This window comes from Trachemys scripta, chromosome 10 (genome assembly GCF_013100865.1).
Source record: "Trachemys scripta elegans isolate TJP31775 chromosome 10, CAS_Tse_1.0, whole genome shotgun sequence".
NCBI classification, from domain to species: domain Eukaryota; kingdom Metazoa; phylum Chordata; order Testudines; family Emydidae; genus Trachemys; species Trachemys scripta.
The window spans coordinates 10,686,980-10,713,801 of NC_048307.1; the positions used below are offsets into that span (position 1 = coordinate 10,686,980).

Genomic DNA, 26,822 nt, shown 5'->3' on the forward strand with positions numbered 1-26,822 from the left:
CGCTCGGACAGCCCGGCTCTTAAACAGAGCCGAAGAGTCGGGGAGGAGCAGAGCCGCCGTGGCTGGAGGCTTTGCTCCTCCCCTGACTCTTCGGCTCTGTTTAAGAGCCGAGCTGCCCCAGCGCTACCAGCTTCGGGCAGCCCCCATGCCTCCGGACCCTGCGCCGCTGGAGCCCGGGAGGAGAAGTGCCCGGCGGGCGGCTGGGGTCCGGAGGCAAGGGGGCTGCCTGAAGCCCATAGCGCTCGGGCAGCTTGGCTCTTAAACAGAGCCGAAGAGTCAGGGGAGAGGAGCAGAGCCGCCACGGTAGGGGAAGTGCCTGGCCGGCATTTTCCTGGACATGTTCGGCTTTTTGGCAATTCCCCCCAAACGGGGGTTTGAGTGCCGAAAAGCCGACATGTCTGGGAAAAACCGCACGTATGGTAACCCTAGTTAAGCAAAGGGAGAATATTTTGATTTATTTATTTTTTTTTCAAAATTAGTTGTTGAAGGTGTTTGATACCATGGTATCAGTTAGGTATAACCTTGAGTAGAATGTAAGCTAATGATTTCAGTGTCTATTTTTCCATATGCAGTTGTTTCAGACTGTTTCATGTACCCAAATATTAGGAACTCTAGAACAATGGTTCTTAGCCAGGGATACACATGCCCAGAGGTCTTCCGGTGGTACATCAGCTCATCTAGATATTTGCCTTGTTTTACAACAGGTTACATAAAAAGCACTAGTGAAGTCAGTACAAACTAAAATTTCATACAAACAATGACTTTATACTGCTCTATATACTATGCACTGAAATAAGTACAATATTTCTATTCCAATTGATTTATTTTATTATTGTGACACTGCACTCCATATTCTTCATAGAAATATTATTATATGAATATGGCATAACTAATATGTTTTATGCAAGATGGGTCATGTGAGGTATCATTGGAAAAGTTATGATCTGCTGAATGTGTTTATTCAATTTGTATGCATGTATCATTTCTGTATCTGAGGTTAGGAATATTGACTATGTAACAATTACAATGGTGTGTGTATTTGGGAGACACCCACCAGACAGTAGGCTATCAGCCTTAATGGGCCATTAGGAAGAACAATAAGATTTGGAAGATACAGGTGTTGCTGCTTTGACACTACAGGGTTAGGTGATCAGGTCACCCAGTACTAGACCCCATCATGGGCTTTCAGTGTTTTTCCATTAAGAGGGGTTGGGGTGTCATTCTGGAAAACAAGATTCCCGCCTTATGTAAATTCTATTTAAGGCTGGGAAGTAAGTCAATCAGGACTCTTCTTCATTGCCTCCCCGTCCAAGAACGAAGATTGCTAAAAAACACCTGAAGAAAAAGGAACAAAGCTGAGGGGAAAGGCAAGGGCTGAGTCCAGGCAGAGACACAGGTCCGGTCTGTAAAGAGAAATGACTGGAACCGTAAGCTACAGAAACTCTGCAACCTGCCTAAGACAACATTTAGGGTGAGAAATTACATTTTGTGTCCTGTTGCTTTAGTGAATTAAGCTTAGGTTGCGTGTTTTGTTTTATTTGCTCAGTAATCTGCTTTGTTCTGTTTGCTATTCCTTATAATCACTTAAATAAGAAATAAATTTAACTACAAAAGGTAAATTTTATTTCAAAACCCAGTGTGTGCAATTCATATCTGATGGGGGGGGGGAAAGCTGGGCAGATCTTTCTATACAGTGCAAGACAATATTATTTTGGGTTTATACCCCAAAGGAGGTGTGCATCTGAGTGCGGGCTATTCCCCTAGCTATGTCCTCCCACACACAGCTGATTTCAGTCTGTGCCTGCAGCTAGGTGTGGCCTTGCCTTTGTGTGTGCTGGAGAAGACTTGAGAGTCTAGCATAGCAAGAACAGGGTGAGAAACCCCGGTCTAGTGGAAAGGGCAGGCTCAGTGGGACTGCAGCACATCAGGTGGCACCCCAGGAGGGGGTTCAACCGGTCACAGTATTGTATGATAAAAACGAGAAAGTCAGCAATTTTTCAGTAATAGTGTGCTTGTCACTTTTGCTTTTTTTTGTCTGATTTTCTAAGCAAGTATTTTTTAAGTGAGGTGAAACTTGAGAGTACACAAGACAAATCAGACTCGTGAAAGGGGTACAGTAGTCTGGAAAGGTTGAGAGCCACTGGTCTAGAATGTTTAGGAAGCTACTTTTTTTAAAAAAAGTGACCTCTGAAGGTTGCAACCTTTAGTGTAAATTGTCTTAGCATGGCCTCACTTTTTAATCTAATCGTTACTGTCCTTCCCCTGGTTTGTGGGATTTTTCTTGGAGCCAAGAAAATTGTACAGAGCATATTCTTTATTGCAACACTCCTCTCTGACCCTCTTTCCTCCTTCAACTATTCATCTTCTCTGGCTTTTTTCATAGCAGTTACTCAATGAGGCTCTGACATACACGCTTTTTCTAAAGTTGCATATTATCACTCAGTGAAATGGAATTTGAGAGAATGGATAGATTAATGGTTTAGAGCGGTCATTCAACATAGCCTTAATGCTATAAAGAGCTGAAGTCCATTGTTTGTTAGCTTCTTCAGCTGTATGCAAAGTCAAGAATATGTGGAGGTTGGACTGTGGTAATGCATTAGAATCTGTTACAGACCAGGTGGACCAACAGTGCAGTCAGTATAACCAAACGTATCTAACTGTGTATAGATTTGGATCTTTTTTGTTTTGCACACAACATACCTGACCTGGTCTCTTGCCTTCAGAGACCTTGCTTACCTTCTTTCGTACCAATGCAACCTAGAGTGTTTAGATATCTCTAGAGAGAACCCAGGATTGAGGTATTGTTGGAAGAGACTTCTTTCCTGAAGTGGATAGCTCTTCCTGATAGGAGTTGAGACTGTTGGCTTACATGATCTGATTTGGAACACTTCTTCCTGTCTCTATTTTAAATTTCATTGCTGCTAATAGCTGTAGGAAGAGAAGTTTAATTCCAAGATAGGGTGAGCAGATAACTTGGTACAATAGATGCTGTTTCAGACTTAAAAGCTACTTTGGCACCTGTTACATACAGCTTTGAGTTTTCTATATAAGGTATTTATATGGCCCCAATTACCACAGTATCTGAACACATCAAAATGTTAATGCATTTATTCTCACAACACTCCTGTGATGTGGGAGGGTGCTGTTGTCTCCATTTTACAGATGGAGACTGAGGCACAGACTCAGTGACATACTGACTTCCTATAATAGAATATCAGGGTTGGAAGGGACCTCAGGAGGTCCTCTAGTCCAACCCCCTGCTCAAAGCAGGACCAATTCCCAACTAAATCATCCCAGCCAGGGCTTTGTCAAGCCTGACCTTAAAAACCTCTAAGGAAGGAGATTCCGCCACCTCCCTAGGTAACCCATTCCAATGCTTCACCACCCTCCTAGTGAAAAAGTTTTTCCTAATATCCAACCTAAACCTCCCCCACTGCAACTTGAGATCATTACTCCTTGTTCTGTCATCTGGTACCACTGAGAACAGTCTAGATGCATCCTCTTTGGAACCCCCTTTCAGGTAGTTGAAAGCAGCTATCAAATCCCCACTCATTCTTCTGTTCTGCAGACTAAACAATCCCAGTTCCCTCAGCCTCTCCTCATAAGTCATGTGCTCCAGCCCCCTAATCATTTTTGTTGCCCCCCGCTGGACTCTTTCCAATTTTTCCACATCCTTCTTGTCCTGTGGAGCCCAAAACTGGACACAGTATTCCAGATGAGGCCTCACCAATGTCGAATAGAGGGGAATGATCATGTCCCTCGATCTGTTGGCAGTGCCCCTACTTATACAGCCCAAAATGCACAGGAAGTCTGATAAAACAGGGAATTGTACCCATGCTCCTCAGTGCCAGGTTAGTGCCCTAAACACTGGACCATTTGTCGGCCTCCATTTTTATGTTACAGTAACTTTACATTGCCAGTGTGTGAAACTGATGGGGTTAGTTCAGATTTATATTTGGGTCCTGTTATGTGTTATACAGAAAACACTTTTTTTTTTTTTTTAAATTATTTTGTTGGCAAACTGATGAGACAAGTTATTCTGGTAGAAACTGTCTCCTTCAGCTTTTTGTGGACATTTTAAATGCTATGAGGCGTTCTTACCTTGAGGTCATGTAATTTGTCTAAGCACTTAGTTTCTTTTCCTTTCTAGGGGAGAATATTCAGAACTCTTCAGATTTGTTCTATGCTCTTTGCATCTGCTTCAACCCTCTGGTGTAGTCACCCTCCTTATTGGGATTTATCATAGAGAATGTTTTGCTTAAAATCATTGTTTGGAGCCCCCTTAAAAAGCAATGAATTGCATTTCTTAATTATAGGGCTTTGGAAAAGCTCTGTTTAAATAAAAAAAAAAAAAAAGGCTAATGGTTATTCTGTTTCCACTAAATCACTGATGAAAGCTTTGTTAAATACGCTACCCTATTCTTCAGTCTTGTTTTGACTTTAAAACTATAGTATACACGTAACAAAATAATCAGTGTAAGGCAGGGGATATGGGGAGGCACAAGCAATAAATCAGGTAAACTTACTTATGTATTCCAGCAGTTTACACGCACACAGCTGTTTCCTGTTCTGAGTGTGGGAGGATGTGCATACAGAGTAATTGAAGAAAAGAACAAGTTGTCAGATACAGCCCACTTTCAGTCTGTACCACATCTAGAGATATTAAGGACAAGGGATATGGGGAAAGGTACACTTCTAGTTTAGTGACCTTTCCCTCTTGGGGGGCCCCCCCTTCCCACTCCCCCATATGACTAATGCTGTACAGGAAGAGTTTTATTTTTGGAGTCTGAGATTTCTTCGTCACAAACCCATCCTGCCTTGACAAGACAGTCTTTTTAAGAGTGCCAGAAAATGCAGGATATTACACTCACCTTCTGAAAATTCATGACTGCAAGGAAGAAGCTCTTATTTTAGCAATTGTTTGGAAAATGTGTCCTGGAAAAGAGTAGTGTCTCCCTACCATCCATCTATAAATCCTTCAGAATCACAAGTAGTGACTATTTGCATTTTCGTGTGTAGACGCTGGATCCCATATGAAACAAACTCTTCCTATTTTACTTGAAGATGGAAAATGACGAGTCAGAGCTCCATTATTTCCATTCATTAGTGTGACGTCCTGCTCATAATGTCCAGAATTCTGAGCCACTGTATTACTCCTCTGCCTTAGCAAGAGAGCTTTGCTGCTGCTAAGCTGTGTGTCAGCTTCCTGACGCATCAGCCTGTCTGCCTTCCCAGCAAATTCTTCAAGACTCTGCCAGTCTAAACTTTCCCTTGCAGGCATTGCTTTCCCCGAGAATTGAAATTAGGGGATGTGTTCAAATTTACAGGGGGGTGAGAGCCAACGGATGAGACTGTGAGGGTGAAGGTGGGCTGTATGGCACCATAGTAAAAACTGAAAAATGTTTCACAACCATTTTATTAGATTTAACTATGTTTTTAAAAATCATCACACGAATTAAAGTTGGCTTTTCAAGCATTCTATAAAGCATTACATCTATATCCTTCTTGATTTCTTGTTGTAATTTTGCACAACTCCGTTAATGAGCTTGTTGAATGCAGTGCGTTAATCTTTGACTTCTCATGTGTCCTGTACTTCCAGTCCTTGAATGGATATGCTCATTAGTTCATTCACCAGATCAGGCAGAAGGGGACTTCTTTTGGAACACACAGTTCTATTCAATGACCAAAAACGAACGCTCACCTGTAGCTGTCGTGACTGGGAGTAGCAAGAGATGAATTCCTAGTTCTTTTATCCCAGGACACATAGCACAAAGATCAGATCAAGCCACTAGCAGTCATAAAAAATAAAAAAGTTGAAGTCAGTCAAATCTTTGTTCATTCATCATAGGTCATTCCACTTTGTGTTCAAATTCTCTACTTTGTCCTGATCCCTTGGCAGCCCCATTGCTGGTAGAGCCTCACTTCACTCAACTGTCTGTTTTATAAGACAGACATCTGTAAAAGCTACATAGAAGTTGAGTAGAATCCAGAAGTTGGTATTGTAAATTTGTAAGCCTCAAGTCTGTCTTTCTTTCTCCAGCTAACTTAACAAACATTGCTTGTCTTCTTCACTAAAGGATTCAATATAAGAGTCTTCATTAACCAACTTCTGGACTGAAGTCTTAGCTTCTTACAGTATGTTTTCAATGGATATCTTTGATTGATCCAAGTGTAGCTTCTATTGCTGGATGAAGATCTACTACTGTTGTAGCTGATGCCTGGATGGCATTGTTTAATAACCCAAGTGGTTTCAAGAGTAGAACTTACAAGAGAGAGAATGGCGACTGTCTTCTCTAAATGTGGTAGCAAAAGTAGCCCACCAGCCTCACTTCTTAGTCCGTCCCATCTTGGTAGATACTTTACTGCAACCAGTAATACTGGCTTTGGAATGTTAAGACAACAGCCAAGGATCACTCATGAGAAAACCAGCTGGTTTTCCCAGGTTGGACTAATATGCACATCAGTCCCAGAGCATCTTCCATTTTTTCCAGTGTTTTTGGACTCTTGTTGAAAAGATATAACAAAGACATTAAGTGTATGGCTTTTAAAATGTCTCGCTTGAAAATTCTGCAACTCGTACTACTGCTAGTTGAGTAGGTCATAGAATCGTAGGAGTGGAAGGGATTGTGACGGGTTGGATTCCAGAAACCGCATTGTGAGCTGCCACCTGATGTGCCAAGACTACTACTATCTCTGCTTTCCCTGAAAGCTCAGGACTCCAGCACCCTATCTTGCTGAGCCAGACACTCCCGTCTGCTCCAACACAGACCCAGGGTCTGAATTACTTGCCCCAAAGCTGCAGGTTAACCTGAAAGCAGCTAACAGAAATGTGCTTGTCTTTAGCACTCAGATGCCCAACTCCCAATGGGATCTAAACCCAAATAAATCCGTTTTACCCTGTATAAAGCTTATGCAGGGTAAACTCATAAATTGTTCGCCCTCTATAACACTGATAGAGAGAGAGATGCACGGTTGTTTGCTCCCCCAGGTATTAATACATACTGAGTTAATTAATGAGTAAAAAGTGATTTTATTAAATACAGAAAGTAGGATTTAAGTGGTTCCAAGTAGTAGCAGAACAAAATAAGTCATCAAGCAAAATAAAATAAAATGCGCAAATCTATGTCTAATCAAACTGAATACAGATAAGATCCTCACCAGTTCCAGAATGCTCCCTTTTACAGGCTAATCTCCTTTTAGTCTGGGTCCAGCAATCACTCACACCCCCTGTAGTTACTGTCCTTTGTTCCAGTTTCTTTCAAGTATCCTGAGGGGTGGAGAGCTCCCTCTTTAGGCAGCTGAAGACAAAATGGAGGGGTCTCCCAGGGGTTTAAATAGACTTTCTATTGTGGGTGGAGATCTCCTCCTCCTTCCTATGCAAAGTCCAGCTCCAAGATGGAGTTTAGGAGTCACCTGGGCAAGTCGCATGTCCATGCATGACTCAGTTTTTATAGGTAGCATCCATTGTTTACATATTACCTTGAACGTCCTCAAGTAGACTTCTTATGTGGATTGGAGCATTCCAAGACCCATTGTCCTTTAAGTGTTTCTTGATTAGGTACTTAATTTCAATATTCCTTTCTCCAGGAACTGACCAAATGCTCTACTAAGGTTATTTAGAAATCCAGCCAGTACACAGCCAACATTCATAACATTTATAACTTTGAATAATGATACATGCTTACAAATAGGATTAATACATTTAGTAGATCATAACCTTTGAGATATGCTACATGGCATATGTAGCATAAAACACATTCTTAAGCATATTTCCATGAAGCCTTATGGGAGGTACCGTCACAGGGACCTTGAGAGGTCTTCTAGTCCAGTCCCCGGGACTCAAGGTAGGACTAAATATTACCTTCTAGACCATCCCTGACAGGTGATTGTCATTAGGAAGTTTTAAGAGCAGGTTAGACAGAGATTCCACAACCTCCCTTGGCAATTTATCCAGTGCTTAACTACCCTAACAGTTGAAGCTTTTTCTGATATCCGACCTGAACTGTGTTTGCTGCAATTTAAGCCCGTTACTTCTTGTCCTATCCTCAGAGGTAACAAGAACAATTTTTCTCCCTCCTCCTTGTAACAACCTTTTATGTACTTGAAAACTCATGTTCCCTCTGTTCTCTCTTCTCCAGACTAAACAAACCCATTTTTTTCAATCTTTCCTCATTGGTCATGTTTTCTAGACCTCTAATCATTTTTGTTGCTCCCCCTCTGGGCTTTCTGCAATTTGTTCACATTTTTTTCTGAAATGTAGTGCCCAGAACTGGACACACTACTCCAGTTGAGGCCATATCGGCATGGAGTAGAATGGAAGAATTATTTCTCATGTCTTGCTTACAACACTCCTGCTAATACATCCCAAAATGATGTTTGCTTTCTCTCCCCCCCCCCTCCCCCCAACAGTGTTACACTGTTGACTCATATTTAGCTTGTGATCCATTATGACCCCCAGATGGCCTTTCTGCAGTACTCCTTCCTAGGTAGTCATTTCTCATTTTATATGCGTGCAACTGATTGTTCCTTCCTAAATGGAGTACTTTGTCTTTGTCCTTATTGAATTTCATCCTATTTACCATATATACTCGTTCATAAGCTGAATTTTTTTTAGTAAAAAAGGGAAGCACCAGAGATGGGGGTTGGCTTATGAACAGGTATAGAGAGGGAGAGGTGGGACACAGCCCCTCCCCCCAACAGAGGGAGCAAGGAGAGGCAGCACAGCCAGCAGAGACAGAAGGGAAGAGGCGGGGCCAGAGTCTCTCCACTTCTGGCCACGCTGCTCTCCCCCCCAGCCTCCGAAGCAGCTGCAGCTCCGGGGCTGGCAGGCTGTAGCCGTGCTGCCCGGTCTGGCCCTCCGGAGCAGGCTGCAGCTGCCCTGCCCAACCTGCCGGAGCAGCTCCAGCCAGGTCAGAGACATCCTCCCCAGATAAGCTGGGAAGGGATGGGATGGGGAGAGTGTGGGGGTCCCAGGCTAGGGGTGGGGTCATGTGGGGGTGTGGTCACAGGGGTTACTCTCCTGACCCCCAGCTTCTCCCCCCTAAAAAAAATTTCCCCACCAGTTGCTGTCCCGGCCCATCAGGGTAAGCAGCTGGCGCGCCGGGACACTTTGTTTACTTAGGTTTACCTCTGTGCTTGCGGACACTTGAAGTAAACAAACCATCTCGGACCACCAGCGGCTGATCCTGATGGCCTGGGAGCCTATTTGCTGATCCCTGAATTATAGGGTCGGCTTATGAACGGGTTATAAAAATTTTCCATTTTTACTTGTCCATCTTGTGGGGGTGGAGGGAGGTCAGCTTATAAATGAACCGGCTTATGATCGAGTATCTATGGTACTTCAGAAACAACAAAGAGTCTGGTGGCACCTTAAAGACTAACAGATTTATTTGGGCATAAGCTTTCGTGAGTAAAAACCTCACTTCTTCGGATGCATAGAGTGAAAGCTACAGATGCAGGCATTATATACAGACACATGGAGAGCAGGGAGTTACTTCACAAGTGGCGAACCAGTGTTGACAAGGCCAATTCAATCAGGGTGGATGTAGTCCACTCCCAATAATAGATGAGGAGGTGTCAATTCCAGGAGAGGAAAAGCTGCTTCTGTAGTGAGCCAGCCACTCCCAATCCCTATTCAAGCCCAGATTAATGGTGTTGAATTTGCAAATGAATTTTAGTTCTGCTGTTTCTCTTTGAAGTCTGTTTCTGAAGTTTTTTTGTTCAATGACAGTGACTTTTAAATCCGTGATAGAATGACCAGGAAGATTGAAGTGTTCACTTACTGGCTTGTGTATGTTGCCATTCCTGATGTCCGATTTGTGTCCATTTATTCTTTTGCGGAGGGACTGTCCGGTTTGGCCAATGTACATGGCAGAGGGGCATTGCTGGCACATGATGGCATATATGACATTAGTGGATGTGCAGGTGAATGAGCCCCTGATGGTGTGGCTGATGTGGTTGGGTCCTCTGATGCTGTTGCCAGAGTAGATATGGGGACAGAGTAGGCAACGAGGTTTGCTACAGGGATAGGTTCCTGGGTTGGTGTTTCTGTGGTGTGGTGTGTAGTTGCTGGTGAGTATTTGCTTCAGGTTGGGGGGTTGTCTGTAAGCAAGGACTGGCCTGCCTCCCAAGGTCTGTGAGAGTGAGGGATCATTTTCCAGGATAGGTTGTAGGTCGTGGATAATGCGCTGGAGAGGTTTTAGCTGGGGGCTGTATGTGATGGCCAGTGGTGTTCTGTTATTGTCCTTGTTGGGCCTGTCCTGTAGTAGGTGATTTCTGGGTACCCGTCTTGCTCTGTCAATCTGTTTCCTCACTTCCCCAGGTGGGTATTGTAGTTTTACGAATGCTTGATAAAGATCTTGTAGGTGTTTGTCTCTGTCTGAGGGGTTGGAGCAAATTCGGTTGTATCTTAGGGCTTGGCTGTAGACAATGGATCGTATGATGTGTCTTGGATGGAAGCTGGAGGCATGTAGGTACGTATAGCGGTCAGTAGGTTTCCGGTATAGGGTGGTGTTTATGTGACCATCACTTATTTGTACTGTAGTGTCCAGGAAGTGGATCTCTTGTGTGGACTGGTCCAGGCTGAGGTTGATGGTGGGGTGGAAATTGTTGAAGTCCAGGTGGAATTCTTCAAGGGCCTCCTTTCCGTGGGTCCATATGATGAAGATGTCATCAATGTAGCGCAAGTAGAGGAGGGGCACTAGGGGACGAGAGCTGAGGAAGCGTTGTTCTAAGTCAGCCATAAAAATGTTGGCATACTGTGGGGCCATGCGGGTACCCATAGCAGTGCCACTGACTTGAAGGTATAAGTTGTCCCCAAATCTGAAGTGGTTGTGGGTGAGGACAAAGTCACAAAGCTCAGCTGTCCAGATCATTTTGAATTTTAATCCTATCCTCCAAAGCACTTGCAACCCCTCCCAGTTTGATATTGTCCACAAACTTTATAAGTGTACTCTCCATGCCATTATCTAAATCATTGATGAAGCTAATGAACAGAACTGGATACAGGACGAGGCCCTTCAGGACCCATTCAATGTGCCCTTCCAGCTTGTCTGTGAACCACTGATAACTACTCTCTGGGAATGGTTTTCCAACCAGTTATGCACTCGCCACATCGTGGCTCCCTCTAGGTTGTATTTCCCTAGCTGGTTTAGGACAGACATAGGCAAACTACGTCTCAGGGGCCACATCCGGCCCGCGGGACTGTACTGCCCAGCCCCTGAGCTCCCAGACGGAAAGCCTAGTCCCCGGCCCCTCCCCCGCTGTCCCCCCTTCCCCACAGCCACGCAGGCTGCGCTCCAGCCCGCCGCTCCCACTGGGGAGCGCAGCTGGCTGTGGCCGGGTGTCACGGCTGCGAGCTCCTGCTGCTGGTGGGGGGATCTTGGGGAGCAGTCAGGGAGGAGGGGGTGGTCAGGGGATGGGGAACAGGGAGGATTGGGAGTGGGAGTCCCGGGGGCAGGGATGTGGATAGGGATTGGGAGGGCAGTCAGGGGACAGGGAGCAGGGGGGGCGTTGGATAAGGGGGTGGGATCCTGGGGGCCAGTTAGGGGCAGAGGGTTCCGGGGAGTGGTCAGGGGACGATGAGTATAGGGCGGGTAGATGGGGGTAGGAGTCCTGGGGCGGCTGTCCAGGGGTGGGGATAGGGGTCGGGACAGTCAGGGGACAGGGGGGTTGGATGGGGGCGGGTGTCCCGGGCGGTCAAGGGACAAGGAGCAGGGGCTGTTGGATGGGTGGGGGATTCTGAGGGGGAGGGATAGTGGGTGGGGGCCAGGCCATTTGGGGAGGCACAGCCTTCCCTACCCGGCCCTCCATACAGTTGCGCAACCCTGTTGTGGCCCTCGGGCCAAAAAGTTTGCCCACTCCTGGTTTAGGAAGAGGTCATGCGAGACAGTATCAAAAACCTTACTAAAGTCAAAATATTCCACCTCTACCGCCTCCCCCTGCTACCCACAAGGCTTGTTACCCTGTCAAAGAAAGCTATTAGGTTGGTTTGACACGATTTATTCTTATCACCTTATTATCTTCTAGGTGTTTGGAAATTGATTGCTTATCTTTCCAGGTACTGAAATTAAGATGGCCTCTCCAGTGTGTATAGGAGAGATTAGGGTTACACTTTTCTGTGAGCAAAGCTTGTATCCCACCATGTCTTCCAGAGAAGTTTGAAGCTCCATCAAATGCTTGTGCCTTCTGTTTGGGGTCCAGTTTACAAGCATTTAATTCTAAGATGGGGGTTGTCACAGATGCAGCCGATGTGTCTACTGTAACATGAACATCTAGAAATGCATCTTCTGGCCTACCACTGACATCAAGATAACGTATGCAGTGACTTAACACTTGATGCCCATTTGCATCGAGGCATGTATGCAGATTTTTTTTGAATGTGGTGAGAGAGTTCTTCACAGTTTCAACTGTTGAGTCTTTCACTGTTGCACTGCATGCTTCTAACCAGTCAGTTGAGTTTCTTGCAGAAAGATAGTGAGCATTTGCTGGTCTTGTTCGGAACCAGTGTCCAACTTCAGGGTTAACCACTTAACTTTGGCCTCCTGTTTGTAGTGTGAGGTATCTCTTGCTTAAGTGAAAGTATGATGCAACAGCCATGTCTGTTCGCATAAACTATGTTGAGTCTAGCATTCTTAACAGCCTCATTAAGTACTTCTAAAATTGGCTTTGACAGTGACTGGCTTATAAGACTTGCTGCATATTGCTGCAGTCCAGAGGCTTGGTGATTTGCAGCATTTTCACATAGTTTGTCAACACTGGCTTTGCTGATCTATCTGGCAAACCAAGCTCCTCTAGTTGTACCAATTGAAGCAGTGAGAAGCTTTCCTGCTTTGTAAGCTTTTTTCCAAGAGGTGTACCAGTAGTCATCTTTTCTAACATAAATGAATGGAAAAAGTTTGACCAACAAACATCAGGAACTGCCTTTAGGTTTTGGAGACCTATTTCTTCAGTAGGTAGCTGTATTTGTGCGTTGGGCTGTTCAGATGTAGATACACAGGGGCGGCTCCAGGCACCAGCGCACCAAGCGTGTGCCTGGGGTGGCAAGCCGGTTGCTGTGGGGGCGGCAAAATACATAGAGTAGCCCCTGTAGATACACCACTTGAATCTTCAGTTGACATGTTGGTATGTCTTCATCTTTGTTGGTTTGACCGGGGTGGGGTGGGGGAGAGAACTAGTAGGGGGGTTGTAGAGGTAACAATCACGGTATCCCAATTCTCAAGTTCATCAGAGATCTCTCTGCAGTGTCCAGTCCCCTCAGTGGACACTCAGAAATTGTTAGGTTTGCTGTGTCCAAAGAGACAGAGCGCACAGCATCCTGTTAGGGTAGCTGAAGACTCGTGCTTGACTTCCATATACTACCCTGAGCTGGTTTTGTAATAAAACAAGAATAAGTTTATTAACAAAGACGGGATATTTGTGATACTAAATGAGAGAGAGGCAGGTATGGTTACAGACAAAACAAAATAAATCCCACTTTCTAGTGACTAATCTTCACACATTGTAATCTTTGCATAAGCAATTTCCTTACACCAAGTTACCAGCATCTCCAAGCCCGGGGATCCACCTCCGCAGAATCAAAGGGTGCTGTTCCCTTTGTTCCCCTTATATTACCTAAAATCCATTGTCTGTCTCGAGCCAGGAAGTATTCCTGGGGTGCAGACTCTGCCCCCTGGTGTGCTCACTAAACTGCTGCTTGATAGCTTTGTTTATTGTATATATAAATATATTTTCATTGTCCTCTGCCAGTAATCAAGACAGTCAGACAGCTAAATACACATTCCTTTGTTTAGGGCAGGTGGGTTTATGCACTGCCTCCCAAACACATTTTAAGAACATATTTCCAGCACACACACAACTCTTTGTGCACAACCTGTATATACATCACAAAATTATTTTCAGGACCACATGTGTCACCAGTTATGATATCTGATGTGACACTTTTTAGATAGAAATTACAATAACAGTGTGTTGGGGGAATGTGTGATCGTTATAGTATGGTGGGCCCTCTGCCAGTTGGCATTGAAGGGCTCTTAGTCTGAAAGCTTGTGCTGAGTTGTAGTAAACTAGTATTGAGTGCTCCAGTCTTCCATGTGACGCTTCCAAACATGGTACCCTTTTTCATTTGTTCTGGAAAGGAATTTGGTTCTATCCCCTCCCACACTATGGTGATGGGGATCATACAAATAAGTAGGCAGATCTTTCTTGTGGGAGATAATAGGTTATACTCCTAGGATAAATTTGATCCTGAATGTAACTATTTGGTGAGCGCAAACTACCAATCTTAATCTTAGTTCAGTCTGCTGGTAGCACTCTAGTGCGTACATTTTGCTCCCCAGGAGTGCAATGGATGGGCTTTGAAGGGAGATTTCAGACCCCTTTATAGGTGCAAGGATGGTGACTAGTGATGCAACGAGGAGTGGATGCTAATTTAGATTCTCAATCTAGGATGTGGAGTACTTCAAGACAAATGGGTTTGAGGAAGAAGTTTCCTGTTTCCCTTTGGGGCAAAATTGAAGCTTCTTCTAAATGGAAAAAGTTTCACTACTTAAAGGAGTATAAAGTATTCCTGAAGGTGTCAGCTTTAAATTAAATTTGTTTTGATTGATTTTTAAATGATTTATTGGAGGTCTTGCAAATAAATTTATTTTTTAAGATACATATTAAGCCTCAAGGGTTATTTATATTACATACCCAATTCAACAATAGTCTGATATATTTTTACAAAAAGCCACTTCAATTTTAAAAACGACCTGGTTAGATGTTTGAAAACCACTCTATCCTTCAGGAGGGACCATATTTTGAAGGAAATAAAAAAAAAAAAAAAAAAATCTGTATCTTTCTGCTAAGCTTGTCTCCTTAGTGAAAATTTAAGCCAGACAAGTCCCAGGTTGCTTAAACCTATTGTTACTTCGAAAATTGCCAACTGATGTGTAGGATGCGCTTCTGTTCTCTGCCATGAGTTTTAAGACAAAAATACATTGGCTTCCAGTAAATGTAGTCCACTGTGCTGTTATCCAGTGATATGTAATCTGTATTCTACATATAAAAGAGGACCCAGTCATTAAGACAAAGCATGAGCTGGCTCTAGCAGCAGCTCATGTTCAGTGTATGAATTTTGAGCACTTATTGTACAAACCTATTGCTGTAAACTTTCTTTATTGCTTTCCAAGTAATGTGCATTGGTCTCTCTCCCCCAATCCCCCCCCAGGCATTCCACAGGAAGTGCTGCACTGTTTTAGGCTTATGTTAAAGCCGCTCCAGTATTCTTACCGACAGTTTGTTTCAAAGTAAACTATACAATGCTCTTCTCATTACAGCCTCTAAACACCAGGATCCAGTCCAGACATCAATTGTGTGTGTGTGTGTGTGTGTGTGTGTGTGTGTGTGTAAAAGCAAATGGGCAAAAAAGGCTTTCATTCAATAACCTGCTTGATTTGCTAGCCTAGAAACAAGATTTAAGAAGCATCTCTTTCCTTTTCAACAGGGTGAATCGGTGAAATACTTCCTGGATAACCTGGATCGGATTGGCCAGCTGGTGAGATGTAACTATTTATAGTCCACAGGGGTTAAAGTTAGGAAGGGCATTCTTGCAGATGCTTGAATATGCCTGGTTTAAAACTAGTAAACATAAGTTCCAAATATTTTAATCACGAAACCAGCGCCCCCCCCCCAAAGTGTGTTAAACTATACAATGCTCTTGATATGTTTGAATATTTTACTAAGCCTTTGTATTGACAAATAAACAGGAATACAATGAAAAGTTACATGAACAAAAACAAAAATCCACATCTTCCTCTTCTGTCTCCTCTCTCGCTATCTTTGGACCACATCCACTTCCTATGCTGATCTATTCACGATTTCCCTGTGCAGCAGTGTGAATTTTACAAGAAATTGTCCATTGAGCTCCTACCACCTGTAAGGGCCACAGTAATGGGGAAAACAGCTTGGGTTCTTGCAAAAGGTCTAACGGGGAGAAAAGGTGAGATGAGGATGTACTGCTGCTCATCTTCCTGAGCATAGAGAAAGACAGAAGAATTTCATCCATTTCACTGTTGTACCTATAGGTAGCAGTGAGACTGGCCAGTACTTACAACAGAATTAAACTTGTGGTAGTGGTCAGCACATACCTACTGTGGAAGGATGCTGTCACTAAAGCTTGCAAGATGTTATTGTTGTTGTAAATGTATTAAGCTTTTTAAAAAACAGGTTTAAAAGATAATTTCAATGACATTATGGAGACTTGCATTCATTAACACAAATTAATAGTTTCATGGGCAAGAATATCCTAATGGTAAAGTAGTTTCCAATCTGGAAAGGAAGAATTGAATTTAAATATGCAGAAGGGATGAGACTTTGAAGGAAAGTACTGGACCTATACATAAACTTTCACATGCTCCATCATGTTCCTCCATTTTTCAACAGCAAATTTTCAATGTACAATCCATTGGTCGACAAGTCCAATAATTTTGATCTTGTATAGTAAGTCCTTCGCCTTGGTCACTCAGTATCGGATGTCACCTAGAGCTCCTAGAACTGGAACATTCTAGCTCCCCACAGCTATCATTACATTGAGATATGATAAATTTTGTTTTTAAAATGCCAGCTGATGCATATTTTAAAAGGAAAATCTGAGGCAATTTGACACTATTCTCCTTTCTCTTACAGAATTATTTCCCCAGCAAACAAGATATTTTGTTGGCCAGAAAAGCCACCAAGGGAATCGTAGAGCATGACTTCATCATTAAAAAAATCCCTTTCAAGATGGTGGATGTGGGTGGACAGAGGTCTCAGCGTCAGAAGTGGTTCCAGTGCTTTGATGGGATAACTTCTATTTTGTTCATGGTTTCCTCCAGTGAATATGACCAGGTTCTCATGGAAGACAGACGCACAAACAGACTGGTGGAGTCCATGAACATCTTTGAGACAATAGTCAATAACAAGCTCTTCTTTAATGTTTCTATCATCCTATTCCTGAACAAAATGGATCTCCTTGTAGAGAAGGTAAAGACAGTCAGCATTAAGAAGTATTTCTCAGACTTCAAGGGTGATCCTCACAGGCTAGAAGATGTTCAGCGTTACTTGGTGCAGTGTTTTGACAGAAAGCGGCGGAACCGCAGTAAGCCACTCTTCCATCATTTCACAACTGCCATAGACACTGAAAATATCCGCTTTGTGTTTCATGCAGTAAAGGACACAATCCTTCAAGAGAATCTGAAGGATATTATGTTGCAGTGAAGAAGAGCACCCCTTGTCTTGTTGAAATCTACCCGGGGTTATAAGTCAAAGCTTTTATTTTATCTTTATGGCTCTTGCATGTGGTTTTAGGACCCATGCTATTCACTTGGCTCAGGAATGCTGAAACTAGCCAGTCATGGAGGCAGAAGGAGTCCAACATTGATGTTAGCTACTGAATCATTTGGACGAGTAACACTACTGAAAAAAGTGGCCGTTGTAGGGTTTGACACCTAGTTTGGAATGTTGAATAACACAATCACCTTCCTATCTTAGAAAAATCTAACTCTGACAAACTATGTAAGGAAGACTTTTAATGAAAACTGTTGTTTTGCAAGGACAGTAACTGTGCATACTGCCTTTCTCTGTAGTTTGGAGGTGCTGAGTTAACCAGTCAAACTAATGTAAATTATAATGAGGTTGGTAGTTGTACTAGAGAATAAATGGCAATATATTAATCACAACTCCACATGTAATCTTTAAATATGTAACCAGATCTTGCTTGCATGTGCAGTGTTTGCCAAGGATCTGGAGTCCACTTATCAGTGTGGATGCACAACTCTTGTCTGACGGTCTTGCATCAGTCTCTTGAGACACGCAAGTCTAGGACTATAAATGAAATGCAGTAGAACTATAAATGAAACCTACCAGGCTATGTGAGTCATCTGTCCTGCCATTTCAAAGTCAAATGGAGGAGAAAATTAAGGCCTGGCTGATGTGGACAATATTTTGTTTTGCACTACATATACAGTGTCTTACATCATGGGAAACTGACTTCCACAGTAATACAGCTTGAGGCACGTACTAGAACATCTGACCACATATCTGCACATAGTGGCTGCTCTAGTGAGGTGTCATTTACGGAAATTCATCACTGTTCTCACACCTGCAGTTGGCAGTATTTGTAAAGCTCCAGTCTCTCAAATAACAGGGCTTTATCTGTCTCCAAATGTGTGGAAGCTGATTAAACTTTTTAGTAAAATTTTTGGTGATAGAGCAGCTGCTTGATTAGTTCCTAACAGCTGACCTTACACTTCTTACACAAGAAGAGCCAGCACTCTTGAGATCCCAATTTTACAGCTGCACTGATACGTTCGGACAGCAGGACCCTGCTGTAAACTAGCCCATTTTTAATCTTTTTCTTAATGGGATCTTTAACGTATATTAATTTATATATAGTATGAGTAAACTGTCAAAATTAGTTGCCCATTTCAGGCAATGGTGTACACGTGTGAAATTGCAAGAGGCTGTGAATAATGTTGATGTGAACTGTTGACTTTCTAGCTCTCTAAACTTACGTAGTTAACTATCAGGTGCCTTTCTTTGTGTACAGATAATTCCAACTATGTCTACTACAATGAGGTACATAAACAAAATTTAAGAGCTGCCTTTTATTTCAATGCTGTAGTGTCTTTTTTTTTTTTTCTTCCCAGGGAACTTTCAAACACAAATGTTTACTGTGCAGTTGGTACCATAGTTTGATTTTATTATAAAAAAAAAAAAAAAAAAAATCAGAAGGGCTTTCTCTAGCTAGACCAAGTCAATAGAATCTCTGTATTTCTTGTCCCCTTTAAAACTGTAATGACATGTCAAAAAAGGAACACGTCAGCATTTAATCCATGAGAAATGCTGATCTAAAAAGAACCCTGCTCGGGAGTTTTCACGTGTTTAACTTGGATAAAATCTAGAATCCTTCCTTTTGTGGCTTGCAGAAGTTCATTTCTCTGTGTGTGGTATACGCAGCTTCCTAATGCAGAAATCTGCTGCCCTTGTAGCTTTCTTTGTGCTGGCTTCAGGAGTGAAAAGGATGTGGTTGTGTTCTAGTTTTATATAATGCATATAAAATGTTTGGTGAAGTAAACCAGTAAGGAGCTGCAGACAGAAAAATCTATTTATTTTAAAATTACACTTCCACTAGTTCTCAAATGTAAACAGTAGTTAATTGCCTAGTTAGAAAAGTCTTACTCACCAGGGACCAATTTTACTTTTAGTGATTTTTTTTTTAATATAAAAAAGAAAATATCAAATCACCCCGTCTTGAATGTTCTGCATTGTTACAGATGAGGATTCTGTTAGGGTAATTGCATTTGGAAAGGTAAATGTTTCAACATGAGGTGTTACAAATAGTAGCTTAGGGGTCTATTGGAATGTATTTCTTCTGAGCATGTCTCTTTATTTGGTTAAATGAGATCTAAAGTGTTAACTCTTCATTACTTAAGCATTCAAATATTGTATTTAGACTTTGCAGTAGTTTCTACTCAACAGAAAACTTTAGCGCTATAGCAGGGCAACTCAAACTGCCTAACTTCCTAGTTGATTCTTTGTGTACTTCATTATTTTACCGAGTGTTCTATTTGGAATAATGTTCTGCCCATTTAACTCTTGAGAAAACATTTGCTTTTTAGAACCAGATATTATTGAAAAGCTGCTTCAGTTTTACCTATGAAGTCTGCCGTAGCTTTAACTGCAATACTGGAGCATGAAACTACTCTTCTTTTTAATGCAAATTTAAGGTCTTGTATCCTTGGTCATTTTACTGATTTGTAGAAGAACTAAGCTAATAAATGTGGTGTTCTCAAAGCAACTCTCACTGTTACAGTTGCACCCTGAAAAGTAGCATCATGCGTTCCCATGTTTAATATCAACAACTCTTAACAAGTTTCATTTTTTTGTAATAGTAGTAAAACTACCAGTTCTTCTGGCATGCTGGGGCTGCTTCGTACCACAAAGTTGGCCTGTTAAGGCCCCAGGAAGAAGGTGGGGACATAGGGCTGCATGACCATGATGCCCCTAGACTGCATCAATCCTCAGGTGCTATCTTGTCTCCTTTGGGCCATTAGGTGTAAGAGCAGCCTAGCTTTGGTCTGGGACCGTCCCTTCACACAGTAGCCCTGTGATTGAGGAAATGTAGAGGAGAATTTTTTGTGCACAAGTCAGAATATGGCTCTCAGCCATAGCTAAGGATCTAGCTCATGTTTTACTCACTGCAAGCCCTGTATATTCTACTAAGGCTCTGTAACTTAAGAAGCACTCTTGCTCAAGCATTATCATCCAACCATCAAGACTTTACAGTTAGTTAACAGTTTTGATGGGGGATCTAGAGAACAATTCAGGTCAGTATTCCATAGCTCTATTAATTCTGCAACACAAAGAGCGGTTAAAAAATAGTTTGTCTTTGTCAAAAGTAATCAATATGGCTCTGAATTTGTAAATGGAAAATGTGATTTAGTCACACTTCTGACCATAACAACAAACAAAAATTAGACTGGAATACGATGTGCTTAACTACTTTAATGCAAAATGACACCTTTAATGTAAGTTGACACTACGCCATATTACTGACCGCTTCAAGGATTCAAGCGCACCACTGTTTTTAGTGCAATACGTAAATTAGTTTGAAACAGGTTTGAGTGGACCTGTGTCTTTGGTGCATGATTAAACCATCTTAAGCAGAGTAGTTTGGAGACACTAGCTATCTACTATGTTAGGTGAATATACGTCTTTCAGGTGTAGTTATAACGTGCATTGTCCAGTCATAGTGTGACACCTCATTGAGAGTTTCCACTAGAAAATCAAAATACCCTCAGTCCAGCAGGATTTCCTCTTGCAAAGACATTCTCATTCTAAAGTGGTAAATACATTTACCTGGCTAGGACATACTTTTAAATAGTACAATAAAGCTAGTCATCTGTGGTACTAGTAATTACTAATGCAGAATTCAAAAGGTACTACCCAGTATTGTGCAACAATCTTTAGCCAGACTTGGTGGCCTGCTTAATTCTTCTGCAAGAAACTGATTGTATTTTTCAGGGACATCCTGGAGACTATTTGCTGGTAAACACAGCTGGGAGGGACAGCTTTTTTTTTTTTTTAATAATAAACTTCATAAGTTATTGTTCAACTCACTAGTCAGGAAATGAGTCACAGGCAGGACTACAATCAGGTGGAGGCCTAGAACATATGCTTTAAAGGGCGGTGGGGGGGAACACTTGGCTGTCCCTCATGTGTCACATACAGGTCACTGACAAGGGTCCGCCATGTGTTTTGTCTCCAGCAAGGACAAAGAGGAAATGCTTGCAGCATGTTTAAGCAGGAGAGCCCTATAATGTGATCTACTATCAGTTTTATAAAAAGTGGCAGATGGGAGCCTATGTTGAAAATCATATTGGTGTCTTGTGCCAAAGCCAATGTTTTGAAGACTCCTTCAGGTCACGGGGAGGTGCCTTTCCCTCAAAGTAGCTAACCAATAAGTTGCTCTTTGAATTAGCTACCTACAAGGCAGTAACTGCTCTAGAATTACCAAGTGAATTGGGCTTAAACAATTTTTATCTTTGAAATGTTACATTATAATTGTCGATGAACTACATGTTTAATAGGTAACTGCCATTTTTAACAACCCATTGAACAATATTCTTGAGATATAGGGGGAACACAAGGTATTGTAGTGACAAAGATTTAATGGAGTTAAGATTATCAGCTGCCCTATTTTAAATAACTCTAGAATATTTCTAGTTTCCATTATAACTACACATCTGAATCTCATTCCATGTAATATAGCAGAGTAGACTGTTTGAGCTTGCCAACTTTATAGTAAATTACATGTTTAAAATTGTGCTGTTAAACCTAGAACTGTGCTGCTAATATGTCTGAAGGAGCTTCTACCGACTAGCATTTCTGCAGGCTTTTCAAAGCTAACTAAAGGGTTAACAGATTTGCTGGCTTAAGTTCAAACAGAGTGGAGCGCATTTGTGTAGCTCAGATTTTGGTATGGAAGGAGCTATAGTTTAAACAGTGTGGGAGGAGCTGATCGGGCCAAAGACTAAAATTTCACTGTACTGAAGCTGTGACAGCAGCTTGAAGTGGAGACTGGGGTAGTGTGAAATGTATTCCATCAGTCCATCCACAACACTGATTTCCCTTTTCCGCCCAGAATAGTGTCGCAAGGCTTTTAGGGGTGTTATAAGTTATGAGGCGGTACCTAGAGTAATCAGAATATAATTGAGTCTGTCCAGCTTACCTGTGTCTTGTGTATGGGTTTCTTCCATTCCCCACTTCTGTGATGGTCTTTCAATTTAGTGCTGGTTCTCTAGTGCTCTGTAAAGATTTATAATGGGTGTGTTTTATTACTGTTCATGTGAAGCCCATTTTCTCTGGGTTTCACAGCTCAGGTTTTTCCCAAACCTGTGATACAAAGTTGTTTAAAGTGGGGGGGAGGGGGAGGGAGAGGTCTTGAATCTCTGCAAGCCTTATTCTGGATGAATCACTCTTATTTCTTCCTTGAAAATATCTTGGCTGACTGTAGTTGTCGTACTTCTAGGCTGAGACAGCTTAATTAACTGACTAGCAAGAAATGATGCTTTTGAGCAACTGCCCCCATACCCTCAAAATCCAACCATGCACCCAAGCTCCACCTCCCTGGACAACAGGTGCTACAAAATTGCTTCCCCATTTATAAGCCACTTGGTACTGAACAGTCCTGGTGAATGGACAGAAGCACAGGGGTATCCTGTAAGGAATTTTCCTGGTCAAGGAAATTGCAGCATGGAGGCTGAGCCATTGAAGGGATTAGAAACCCTTTTGTGCCACACATTATTTTCTGTCCTTAGACAAACTAAGGCCTATGTTCATTTCCTCTTGTGCCCTAAACTTGCCAGGGGACAGCACTTTGACTCCACTTGATAAAGATAATATCAGTACGGCCTTTCTGTTTGCACCAATGAGCAGGGCAGTGGCACTGTAACCTATTCTGTAATTCCTTGCTATGCCCACAACAATGTGTTCAGTCCTCTAACTCATTGCTCTGACAATAGGTAAAATGTAAATGCTCCTCACTTGATGTGTCCCTCTTGCATTCGATAATGAAAATCCCTTGAAACAGCTGAACTTACTTGTTTAGCAGCCTAGAGAGCAGCCCCCACCCTTGTTTTATTGCAGTAACAAAACACACCTTATGCTTTGCATTCTCCATATAGTTGCCTTTGTGAGCAGTGATGCTATGTAGTGGGGCCTTGATTCTTTTCTTAACAACTTTGAAGGGAGTTGCATGCAGAAAACTTCCCTCAGATGTTTAGGGCGGCTTTTATACACCTACCAGGATTCCAACTTTCAAACGGAATGAGCCTTGAGGCCTGCATGATGTTTGATGGTTATCAACAGATGTTCACATCAAAACAGCTATTGGTGCTGTCAACCAACCAGCTGTATGCCATCCAGGGGCAATAAAAACTACACAAACTAACATGGTTGTTGTTTTTTTTTTTTTAAAGTGCAACTTGCTATAAATCAAATACTGATCTCCCATGGATGTAGGCAGTACCTATTTTTGCAAGCTAGTATTAGTCTCTTTCCCCATAGCAGTTGTCCAGTATGCATTAAACGAAGTGATGTAGTGAGGTTGTAGGCCCGAGACCTGATCAATCCCTCCCCCCATATTAAACGATTCTGGGCTGGTGTTCAGATAGCACTTACACTGATGTACATTTGGGCTTACAATGGATGCCTTCTCCCTTACTATGTAACACAATACAAGTCGGTGGATAGAGAGATACTTCAGCAGCTCCTCTAAAGCAATTCTACTCTTTGGTAAGTGAGTTATTATCTAAGGATTTCCACAATGGCTGTTTCTTGGAACATGATGTATTCCTAGAACAGATCTTTAAGCTTGGCTTAGTCAGTGCCAGTCTTAAATTGAATAAGCATGGAGTCCCCTCCACTCTCACTTCTGGATGTTCCAGCCTAAGAGGGAGGTATGTTGACAGGACATTGCAGCACCTGCCCCTGTGCTTGTGTTGCTGCTGTCAGCGTTGAGTATTTCTTGTGGCTAGCTGGAGGGCTCCCCCACTAGGTGCTGTAAAACGGATTTTTTTTTTTTTTAATGAGCACTAAATTCACTTTTTTTGTTTTTTAAACAATGACACTAAATTGTTTAACACAAATGGGGATGAAGGGCAGCTAGGATATTCAGAACTGAGGCTGGTTCTCTGTTAACTAGTCAGGTGGTGCCTCCGTGTGAGTCAGTTTAGTCTTGACTCCAAATTGCTTGGCTCTTTGTAAGTCTGTATCTCTTTTTAATGGCATCTTTAAAAGCAGTGTTTAGGTTTCTGTCTCTGTGTTGACATGCTTGTCTTTCCATGTGAGGAAAGGGGAAGGGAGACACGGATGGCTCCAGTGCCAGCAGTTCTGTGGCTGCCTTGCTGTACTCTGTAAACTACTACCGTCTAGCTCTTGGCGTATGTCCATGGTTCATCTGGCTGACTTGGAAAGAACCACTGTCAGAAGGAAAGAGCTGCACTGATGTCCTCCAAGATGGACTTTCTGGTGAACAGCCAAAGGATATTGTTGGGCCGGGGGGGGAGAGAGCAGCGATCTAGTTTCTAAATGGATCCCAAATGCTTCTGCTTATATACTGTCTGTATATTGAAACAAAATGCCATCAGTAGTGAGTTTGTATTCTTTGATAACTGACTCCAGGAAAGCTATTTGGCTGTGTATTCTACCAACACATTGGCACGGCTATAGCTGCTTGCACTTCCCTTATAAATCGTTTTTTCCAACTGTTTGTAACTGGGTCCTATAAACTCAATCCTTCCTGACTTGACATGCAAGCCTCTTGTCAGTCAGCATGCCTCACGCCAATTTAAAAACGAGTTAACCTTGCTTTAAGGTATTAAATTGTGAGGAGTATGCAGAGACAACTGCTTTAAAGGGGTCAGATTGCTTCAGGTTACTTTGAGGCATGAGGGCATCTTGTTCAAAATCAGCTGCTGCTCTTACAGTACTTCACACAGACATGTGTTAAGCTCATATGCTTGGCACAATCGTGAGTAAATGATCTTTCAACAATCCACAGGATTTAAAGGCCCTGTGGTAAAGTCTGCTTTGGAAGTTGTGTTTCAGTTCATAGACATTAGTCTGTTGGATAAAGTGTATTTTTCCGGATAAGCCTGTTCTGTTTGTAGAATTTGCGCAATAGACTAGAACAGCTAATACACCTTGTTATTAATGACTGACTGCACACAACAATGTCTCTAAAACCTACACATAAAGATTGGCCAAGTGTGTTGTTACTCTTTTAAACAAGCTGTCTGTTTTTTTTTTTTTTATTTTATTTGAATCGTATACAAATGAAATGATTAGGGCTATGTGTGTGTTACACAGGTCTCCGAGTTCTTTGGCTTCAGCCCTGCTTGGGCTTCAGCTTCAGCCCCACATGGTAGGCTCAGGCTTCAGCATAATTTATTGTTGATCACCTGTCTTCTATCTGTGACTTTTAATAAAAATACCTGTGTCAAAATCCTAGCCGTTGGAATGACAAAACACTAGTTAATTTTGTGACACAATCCTGTATCTTGGAAATCGATTTTAAAATGTTACCTTCTCTGCTATAACGCCGTATGGTGCCTAGGTATTGTAGCACACATACTATGCAATATCATACAGCTGTTTTTTAAACCAGTTTGCTGCATTGGGCAGGAAGGGCCTGAGTTTAGCCTTAATTTCTAACAACTCACGTAAAACTTCTTTTTAAAGACGGTGACGAACTAAAATAAGTTGAGGTGAAAAAGGCGTTGCTCATTTAAGTGTCTTTGTAGAACTAAAACCGCATCCACCATAGAAGCAGCCCGTTTGCTGTGATCGTCTCAACTTATGAAAACTGTGTACTAGATAAAATTATATTGTGGTGTGTAAAAAGTGTATTTTATAGTTTTGGTGAATTAGTTTACTGTTTTGTATATATGAATTTTATAAATATTAAAACTTGACTTGTTATACTGTTCTTTATGGAGTGTTGGATCTTTCAATACAGAGCCTGAATTGTGGTAATATTTTAATCTTGTTCACGTGCTTACTATGATAATATAGGAACCTGAAGCAGTCTTGGAACTGTTAGCGGTTATTTTCTAGAACTCATGGAGGACGCGGATGAAATCCTAGAAGACTGAAGAAGGGCAAATAGTACCTGTCTTTAAAAAGGGGAACACAGAGGACTTGGGGACTTATAGGCTGACTGAACTTTTATACATGAAAGGATACTGAAATATGAGTTTGTAGACACCTGGAGAATAATGGGTTTATAAGGAATAGCCAGCATGGATTTGTCCAGAACAAATCACGGCAACCTAACTTCCTCCTTTGACAGGGTTACTGGCCTAGTGGATGGGGGTGGTGGTAGAGGTAATATCTTGATTTGAGTAAGGCTTTTGGCACAGTCCCCCATGACATTCTCATAAGCAAATGAGGGAAATGCAGTCTAGATGAATTTACTATAAGGTGGGTGCACAACTGTTTGAAAGGCCATACTCAGAGTAGTTATCAGTGGTGTCAGACTGGGAGGGCATAACTAGTGGGGTCCTGCATCTGGTACTAGTCGATATTTTCATTAATGATTTGGATAATGGAGTGGAGAGTATGCTTATAAAATTTGCAGATGACACCAAGCTGGGAGGTATTGCAAGCACTCTAGAGGACATAATTAGAATTCAAAACAACCTTGACAAATTAGAGAGGTCTAAATTCAACAAGTTGAAAGTCAGTGAAGACAAGTGCTAAGTATTTCACTTAGGATGGAAAAAATCAAACTCCTAAATATA

The 26,822-nt window shown here is 42.1% G+C and overlaps 1 protein-coding gene across 2 annotated transcripts in view; it reads left to right on the forward strand.

Annotated features, from left to right (window-relative positions):
- The window catches only part of GNA12 (G protein subunit alpha 12), an 87,274-nt gene extending 61,266 nt beyond the window's left edge, over window positions 1–26,008 (forward strand). For both annotated transcript variants that reach the window (XM_034784429.1, XM_034784428.1), the window contains 2 exons: window positions 15,485–15,535; window positions 16,666–26,008. In XM_034784429.1, the coding sequence (XP_034640320.1) occupies window positions 15,485–15,535; window positions 16,666–17,235 (621 nt within the window). In that variant the 3' untranslated portion in view covers window positions 17,236–26,008. The remainder of the gene's footprint in view (window positions 1–15,484; window positions 15,536–16,665) is intronic.
- Window positions 26,009–26,822: the final 814 nt, after the last annotated feature.